At 52.5% G+C, this 8,441-nt stretch overlaps 5 protein-coding genes and 1 non-coding gene across 6 annotated transcripts; 1 reads left to right on the top strand and 5 right to left on the bottom strand.

The window, feature by feature from the left end:
- Nucleotides 1-341: 341 nt before the first annotated feature.
- On the bottom strand, nt 342-413 carry GNI_161250. Its single transcript has one exon. It is a non-coding gene; the product is annotated as a tRNA-Gln (tRNA).
- Nucleotides 414-1,328: 915 nt separating this feature from the next.
- GNI_161240 (hypothetical protein) lies at nt 1,329-2,225 on the bottom strand (the record flags this gene model as incomplete). The annotated part of the gene is made up of 2 exons (XM_011134754.1): nt 1,329-2,091; nt 2,140-2,225. The coding sequence occupies 2 exons, from the start codon at nt 2,223-2,225 to the stop codon at nt 1,329-1,331; spliced, it is 849 nt and encodes a 282-aa protein (XP_011133056.1).
- Nucleotides 2,226-2,282: 57 nt separating this feature from the next.
- GNI_161230 (hypothetical protein) lies at nt 2,283-3,964 on the bottom strand (the record flags this gene model as incomplete). The annotated part of the gene is made up of 4 exons (XM_011134753.1): nt 2,283-2,351; nt 2,422-2,545; nt 2,613-2,845; nt 2,978-3,964. The coding sequence occupies 4 exons, from the start codon at nt 3,962-3,964 to the stop codon at nt 2,283-2,285; spliced, it is 1,413 nt and encodes a 470-aa protein (XP_011133055.1).
- Nucleotides 3,965-4,001: 37 nt separating this feature from the next.
- On the bottom strand, nt 4,002-6,368 carry GNI_161220 (methyltransferase; the record flags this gene model as incomplete). Its single annotated transcript, XM_011134752.1, has 1 exon — nt 4,002-6,368. One exon carries the CDS (start codon nt 6,366-6,368, stop codon nt 4,002-4,004), a length of 2,367 nt encoding a protein of 788 aa, XP_011133054.1.
- Nucleotides 6,369-6,500: 132 nt separating this feature from the next.
- On the top strand, nt 6,501-7,910 carry GNI_161210 (AAR2 protein; the record flags this gene model as incomplete). The annotated part of the gene is made up of 3 exons (XM_011134751.1): nt 6,501-6,538; nt 6,631-7,786; nt 7,827-7,910. 3 exons carry the CDS (start codon nt 6,501-6,503, stop codon nt 7,908-7,910), a joined length of 1,278 nt encoding a protein of 425 aa, XP_011133053.1.
- A 23-nt stretch (nt 7,911-7,933) lies between these two features.
- Nucleotides 7,934-8,260, bottom strand: GNI_161200 (putative transmembrane protein; the record flags this gene model as incomplete). The annotated part of the gene is made up of 1 exon (XM_011134750.1): nt 7,934-8,260. The coding sequence occupies one exon, from the start codon at nt 8,258-8,260 to the stop codon at nt 7,934-7,936; it is 327 nt and encodes a 108-aa protein (XP_011133052.1).
- Nucleotides 8,261-8,441: the final 181 nt, after the last annotated feature.

Raw genomic sequence — 8,441 nt, 5'->3', positions numbered from 1 at the left:
AACACAACTTCCTTCAGAACGGGCCGACCTACCAGAACCTGTGATTATGGAACATACTCAGAATCGAAAGAAACATGAACGTCTCATCCATTCTCCTCCATTGCTGCTTCCCAAATCAAAAAAGAAACGACACTCTTTGATCATTTTGAATTTCACGAGTGCTAATTCTCTCTTTGGGGGAGGGCATAATGTGAAATAGCCTTATAGATACCGTGTGTGTACAAACACACACTTTTTGAGACCGGACTAGTAGCCCTTAACAAAACAAGACAATAACTAATCTTTTACAGCGCATCACTTCACATTATTATCACGCAAACGCGTAATCAGCATTTGAAATTAGGTCGTGCTGGGAATCGAACCCAGATCGGGAGATTCAGAGTCTCCAGTGCTTACCATTACACCACACAACCACGAGTGTATTTTTGGTTCTTGGGACGGGTGCCTGTCTATCGAGTCATGAAGGGAGTTAGCAACCACCTTACTGAACGTGAAAAAATCCCGTGGTGTAGAAATTCGTTGCGCTCCTGTGTGTGGGACGAGACGTCTTGTCTTGAGCGTGCCTTGTGTTGTGTCGAACTGGTCCGCTGCTGGTGTGGTGCTGCCTGCGTCGTACGAGGAGTCCTCGACATCGATTCTGCTAATCTGCATCACTGCGGCTGCTAGCTACCTCTGTATTTAATAAAAAGCTTCGGCGGGCGAGACATAACAACTGAAAGCCGACCTCGCCCACTGACACACCACCTTGGGCGACGCGTGCTGAGCCGCTCACATGTCACAAGCGTGGAGAGCATTTTGGGTGGGTGGGCGATAGTCGGAAGACTGCGTGTTCTTGTCGCATGTTTTTCGTGCACAATTCGCCTTTCCGGAATGTCCCACTCTGCCGAATTGCAGGACTTTTATATACCGCCTCCCTTAAAGAAGATTGCCTATGGATCCTAGAATACCGGCCGCGACGCATGGCCAAGGGGCCTTGTACTGTTTTGCAAATGCGCGTTTGGACTTTTCGTTCATGTAGGTCACGTCCAGTTCTCCGTAGAACGTCCCGGAGTAAAGGAGACCTGGTTCACACACTGTTCTTCCGTTTAGTGTCTGTTTTGCGTTCCAGCGTTTCGGGCAAGGCTGTGCATAATCCTTTTCGCATTCTCCCAAGCAGGTCCATCGCACACCGCACGAGTTGGCCAGATGCCGGCGTTCGAGAACACTCAAATCTGAAGGGCTTTAACAGAGTGGACTTAAGCTGAACCAAGTGGACTTAAGCTGAACCAAGCGCTAACATCGTAGTGGTACATAAGGAGGAGTGGCGGGAGGAGGGGGGGGGGATATTACTATTCGTCAAGGTGGCAGTAGTTGGTCGCCCCGTTATGATGTCGAATGCACTTCTTACCCGACTCTCTCCATCCATACCCACAAGGGATGAAGTAATTCGGAGTGCAGTCACTATGACAACCCCAGGCCACACCACAAAGAGCTGTCATTCTCAACTTCGCTTCAATAGTTTTGGGTACGACCCATATTGTGATATCCTCTGTTGCCAATTTCTTGTTAAACATCTCATGGTATATCCGAGATAACTCTTTCATAACTAAACCGTCAGAAGGAAAGTATGAAGAGCAAATCCCCTTGTAGTGCGCAGACATACAAAAGGCCGGGGCGGCAGGACTTGCAGGCACAGCAGGAGCTGCCTCGGTCGCCGTATCTTCGATCGATGTATCTTCGGTCAATGTATTCGTCTCCTCGGTCAATGTATTCGTCTCCTCCGTCGCCGTCCCTCCCGTTGGTGAGATTGATCCATGTTCGGAGAAGCTCTTCTTGACAGACAAGGGTATAAACCCTTTCGGACATGGGTTGCTGTAATCTCTCTTGCAGCTCTTACTATCCAAACAGGGCCAGGGAATCCCAGTCGCATTTGACCACTCTTGCCGGTCCTGTGGGTCCCATTCTTCGATCTCCAAGGCCGTCGGTGCGCTGGCAGGAAGAACGTCGGAAGCCAAACATACATCACCAGACCTCTCGTAACCTTCGGGGCAGATGCTATTAACGAAGTCCTGCTGACAAGATTTGCACGGCCATCGAACTCCACACAACTCTCTACAAGATATTACTCCCTCCTCTGTCTTACTCCCTCCTCGGTCTTACTCTAGGATCGATAAGTCTTGATTCGGCGCCCTGAGAAGGAAGCCCTTAGTAGGGCAAGAAGAGAGAAGAGTAATTCGAGGGTCCATTGTAGTACACATATTCTCTCCTGTTTTCACGAACTCTACGGCAGGAGGAAATGTCTTTTAGTGACATACAAACGTACTCTCTGGACACGGCGCATCGAAGTCTTTTTCGCAAGCCTCATCGTCTTCCTACACACACTCATAGTTACCGCACACACTCACGTGCTTGCACATAAGCAGTGCAACTCAGTATACTTACGTAGAACCTTTCTTTCTCACTTAGTAGCGCCATACTCTTGTATATTCCTTTCTTGGTGAACGTGGGCCAACGAAATACCCCAAAATCATGAAGCGGCAGTTGGATCGTCTTCAAGTCGAGGAACCTGCAAGGCATGAGTAGAACTGAAGGGTGTGAGGGGGGAAGAGACACTGGCACGCAGGGCGTCGTACGTAAGAGGGGGTTCAAAGATGAGGTTGTCATATTTGATATTCGGGTCTTGGACATTCGGCAATCCGGTATAGACTTCTCCCGTGTTGTCTTCGACGGGGCCAATATCTGCCGACATGTGAAGTCGCTGACCAAAAGGTATTTGGACGCCAGCAGTGGAGTCGTGGCGACCCAACGTGGTTTCGGACAATGTGGCGTCTCCCTGAGAAGCTTCCGAGGTGAGCGAATCGGTAAACTAAAAAAAGAGGGAACTCGGCGGTAAAGGAGTGGTGGAAAAGATGTGGTGGTTCGGGGGATATAAGATCAGATCAATATGGGCGAGCCAGATCAATCGGGGTCGCTGTATATGAGTGGGTGGTGTCCTAACTTGGCAAATGCCGTAAAGGAGAGTCTTGAGTATAATGTCATCTTGTTGACGGAAGCTTAAAGGACACTTGGAAGGCGTTAGCTGCTCTCCATCGGTATCTCCGTCGGTATCTCCATTGGTACCTCCATTGGTACCTCCGCCGGTAAATATACAGACCCGAGAAGCCTGCTCAATAGGAGAATAGCCTTGTGGGCAAACGGATGTATCCGAACTAACATAAATTCCTGCTTGTTTAAACCACGGTTCACTTGCGCCAGATTCCACCAATTGTTTGAGCTGGTCGTAATCAAGACCATTTATCTGTTGCAGAAATGAGTCCGCAATAGAACTGTAATGATCATAGCTTCGAATCCCTCCCCGGATCCATGGAGTGGGATCGTCTAGCGCAATTGAGCCGGTCCCCTCCTTGACGAACAGCCCGCAACTACCTTTAAGGCAAGCAGGCGAGCTTTCTCCGTAGAGATCTTGAATTAGGGGCGCTTTACAAATTAAAGAATTTACCATTCGAATATCCTGGAAGGGACTATACGGGATCTCATCGCATGAATACTTTGCCGGAACCACAGACTTGCATATCCGATCGTTATCGAGGTTCCAGCCTTCTGGACACGGGTATCTTGAGTTAGAATTTGGACTAATCCACTCCAACGCACATGTGTGCGCTAAGTCTAATCTGGCTACAATTCCTAGATTTGTCAGATCCAATTCATTACAGCTTGCATCGACCTTCAGATTTGTACCTCTTGAGTTCATTCCATTGGTGACTGTCCCTGGACTTGTTGGGTCTATCTTGCAAATACCAACTCCCATATCTTTATAGCCATAGGGGCACGGTGAAGAATAGTCGTTCGCGATCGATAAGGGGTTATGGCCTTTCGCAACTTTTCGTCCGACGTCAACGAGCACTTCCTCGATGATGGACCGAAGCATGAGTGTGGGTGCCTTTATTTCTTGGTGTACGAGCATAGTGAGATCATGGAGGTTCATCTATGGTGAAAATCAGTGAGTGACAAAAGAAAAGTTGTTATTTTCGGAAGTTCCAAACACAACCTGCCCAGTTGTGTATTCGGGATATGTAATAGATTGTGGCACCTCGCTGGACTTGAACCAGCCACTCGTACCACACTCGACTTATATCGCACACGCGCCAAATATGCAGCTCGAGTTCATCCCCGTCTTCGAGCCTTAGAGACCGCTCCACAGGCAGGTACAGAGGATACCAGCTGTCCATGTCTCTACTCTCATCATGAGGCGCAATTGAGCAAATCACGCTGGGCGATAGCAAGGAAGAAAAGTACCCCGCAAATCCGTGACACTCCACCACCTCGCCGTGAGATTGTATGGTCCATCGCAGTCTCGCGAACCGATTGAACTCGTCCACCCTCCGGTAATGCGCTATGACATCCCGGTCCTTTGTCTCTGTCTCCACTACACCCTTAACTCCATCACCTGGTCCGTGCCCGCCAGCGTCGGGTTTGTAGGAGAAGCGGAAAGCGGGGAGTGCGGGTTGTGCCAAAGTTGTGTAATTGTAGAGGTCCACGACGTAGCCGGCGTCGAAGGCGCCAGTTGCGGACGACTCAGTGGCGAGTTGTCGGTGGAGCTTAGAGGCGGCAATGGGCGCAAAATAGGAGGTGTGCTCTAAAGGCACGACTGCACCCTGAGGTGTCAGAGAGCGGTAGACCGGCCACAGGCATTCCGGACTCAGCTCATTATCACCCACGCTCCCCAGCAACTCCGATACCACCAAGTCCACCCCCAACCGCGGCCGCCACTCACGCATGTCCGTCTCCACCACCTCCACATCGCGCCACCACTCGCACGGATCCGCCAACACACGTTGTCGTAACACCAGCGCGGCGCACGGATTCTTCTCTACCACACTAAAGGAGAAACGCACTGCCCGGACGGGGGACACTTGATTGGTACTGCTGGCCGGAACGGGGGATGCCGCAGACGGGCCTCCGGTAGGAGGCAGGCCTCCGGTCGGAGACGGGCCGTCGGCCGGAAAAGAGGTAGAATCTGGAGCCAAGTAGAAGAACCCAGTCTCGTCGCGCCGCCAACCCAGAGACATGAGCGCGTCAAAACACTCCTGCATCAGAGGCCCACGCCCACCGCCGAGGTACGCAATGTGGACTGTAGTAAACCTCTCAGCGGAGGAACCGCTGCCCGAGTCCGTCGCCGTGGCCGCGGCGCCGGTCGCCGGGGAGCCGGTCGCCGTGCAGCCGGTCGCCACAAGGTCAGGACGACCGCCGTGCTGCTGATGCGCAGCCGGACAATGGGAGGGGTCCAGTAGTGCCTTCTGCAGCAGGTTGACCAGTTGTTCTTTTATAGCGGCCCTGTACAGGTCGTACTTGATTCGGTCTTCTTCGAAAACTGAGTAGGTATACGCCGTCAGGTTATCGGCAAGCGGTTGGAGTGGTTCCTGGAGGTAGTCGTGGTGGCTGCCCCTGCTGATTTCTGTCGGGAGTAAAGGCGGCAGCTGGTGGTGTGTGTACTGCAGCCAGAGAACCGTCTGTTCGATGTACTTCCTGACGTCTTGAATCAAGAAATCTGTGGCAACGACCGCCGTGGCAGCCCCCGGTGTGGCAGGAGCCGCCGTGTTTGTGGTCGCCGCTACCGCCGAGACTATGGTCGCAGCCGCCGTGTCTGCCGCCGGGGTCGTGGCAGAGTTGCCAGCGGCGGGCATCTCGAGGACGACGTAGAGGTCCCTGCGAAGGAAGGTTTCTACAAGTTGCCGGTTTCGTTTGACCATAGAGGGGAGGCCCTGTTGATTGGCCTTGAAGGCGGTGGTGGTACACAGCAGCATGGCGACGTCTTCGCCTAGCCAGCGTGCAGCGATGTTCTGGAACAGTTGGTCTGGGCAGTTTGGGTAGTGTGCGTCGAGGGAGACACACACACGTTTGATACCCCTGTGTGCGTTCACGGAATTGGTATCGGCAGTCCATAAACTGGCGCCAAGTTGCTTTATCACGTACCACAGATTCCATTCGTCCAGGAAACGACAGCGTAGCACTATTTCGCATTCCTGTGACCGGCAACTGACACGCAACAGCACACGCGCAAATTGTACGTAACAACTCTCCGGCACTTTTTCCACCGGGTTCACGACCAACATTCGGGCACCAACATACACACTCCATTCTACCGCCTCTCCCAACTGTTTCTCTACTCCTAGCCAGTCCAAATTCTCCCCAGGCCGACTGAATTTGCTCAGTCGCACAGTCGCGTGGAAAGCCAATACCTTCGCCTCTGAAACCGACTGCAAAATCGTCGGCGACAAACTATTCTCACTCTTCGAAACCGGCACTATCACGGGCTGACCACCATAATCCTCCAACGGCCTAACCGCATCGCCCACCCAGAGCGCCCACTGCAGCGGCCGAGCACCCATCGAAATCTTGTCCCCAGAAATTACCCGGACTCCATCTCCACGCATCCCCAACCCACAACACCTTGGGTACAGCACCTTGGAGGTATACGCTGTGCATCACGCATGGGCCGCGGGTCTACCCTGTTAGGCATCATGCAAGCTAAGTATCGTGTGCAAGCTATCTATCATTTGTAAGCTATGTGTCGTGTGTATGCTATGTGTCTCGTGGGCGCGAGAAAAAGGTCCATCTCGGGGTAAAAAAAGCAGACTTATTGTGAACCAGGCGAATGGACAGCAAGGCCTCGGATGGAGGCGGCGTGGTGCTCTTGGAGATGCCGGAAGACGTGTTAATCGGTTTGGATTTTACTGTATGGAAGCCTGATGATGTGGACTGTTTCTGCATCAGCGGGATCTTAAACGGTCCCCATTTCTTGTCTTGGGAACGGCCCGAGAAAGGACTGAAGGAGGGTGAGATGTTGTGGCTCCGAAGGCGCCAAGTGGTTGTGTACAAGTGGGACCGTGGGCTAGAGTTGTTTCTGAGAGTCAACGATGAAGACGAGGTAGCAAGATATCAGAGTGGCCATGACGACTTGAGCCTGCTGCGGAAGGCCGTCATATACACATCCCCTACAGAGCGAACTTGGCACGCACTGACGTATGCAATCGTGCCGCCTATTATCCGGCTGGTGCAGTCAGAGCGACTTTTGCAGCACAAAAGACTCCGAGAATACGATACCAGACCCGCTGACCAGCACCAGCCCCACGGTCAGGGATCTCAACCGGTGAAGAACCCCGTCGTCGGGAGCGACGAGAACGATGATACTGACGGAGAAGACGAGTTTCCTTACTCTGAGAATAGGGCCAAGACTGGTAGCGCTCCAGAGTCTTGCGATGAACGCCTAGTGGGCCTACTGGCCCAAGGCGAGCTTGATTGGACGAACGTGCCCCCGAAGGATGTCAAACAAGCCAGTGACCCCCGGCTGGTGTCTCAGTCGGCGCTCAACTCGTCCGGCCGAGTTGCGACCTGGATCGACTGGTGCTATAGTCGCGCCAAGGAAGCTAAAATGCATCCAGTGGACATTCACACCTGGGAAATGGTTGCTGATACCTGTCAGCTGTCTCCGTCACAGACCCTCTGGCTAGGGGAACTGCAGCTAGCATACATCACCTTCCTCCTTGGGGCGAATCTCGGGGCATTTGAACACATGAAACAGTACTATCTCATCTGCCCCTTCGCAGACGATCTCTTCCAGAGCCGTCTAGGATACCACTGGATGCTCAATCTCACCCTGCAACTGCAGCAGACGCCAGACGACTTCGTCAAGGCGGATATCACCAAGGGGAACTTCATGATTGCCGCAGCACTCGAAAGCATCGAATTCGCTAACGAACTGGAACAGGCTCCAGGGGATGTGAAAAGCCAGACGCAGGCCCTCGGAGTAAGCACTTTATCTGATCTTAATCTTATTCTTATTTCAGGATATGGTCACGAAAAAGTTTGGAATGTCAATTCTCGAGCTCACCGAACTCCAAGCGGATCGAATAACAGTCACTGATGAATAACGGTGGCCGGCGATGCAGTGCGATTATTCTGCTGAAGTGCTGCCCGTGTCGACACGATGGAGCGAGTCCGGTGTCTGCACCATTTGATTCTTGGCCTCAATTTCCAATAGCTGCTGCAGCCATATCGTGAATCCAACGGAGAGGACGAAGGTGGCACACAGGCCAGCGGCGTATAATGGGGTATGAAGTTTCACAAGCAGCCTGCTGTAAAGTGTCGGCTCAAATACATCAATATACATTTGGTTCACTGGTCCGAAAACATAATGAGGAACATTGTATTTGGATAGCAGAGATTTCCAGTAAGGTCCCTCCCGACATTGCTGTGCGTGAGACTCCATTATGTCACGCATTGTTTCAGTCCCTAGATCCAGTGGCGGTTCGGGGGCGCGATTCCATAGCCATCGAAATCGATGGCCCGGGATAGCGGGCTGGGTGTCATGTCGGATCCGGGCGCATTGGGGAGGCGGCGCATGCACGGAAAGCGCGAAAGCGGCCCAAATCACGGCGCTGCGCAGCAAATTCATCAAGCGC

The sequence above is a fragment of the Gregarina niphandrodes genome (genome assembly GCF_000223845.1).
Source record: "Gregarina niphandrodes unplaced genomic scaffold scaffold00049, whole genome shotgun sequence".
Classification (NCBI taxonomy): Eukaryota; Apicomplexa; class Conoidasida; order Eugregarinorida; family Gregarinidae; genus Gregarina; species Gregarina niphandrodes.
This window is presented reverse-complemented; position numbering and strand designations above follow the sequence as displayed.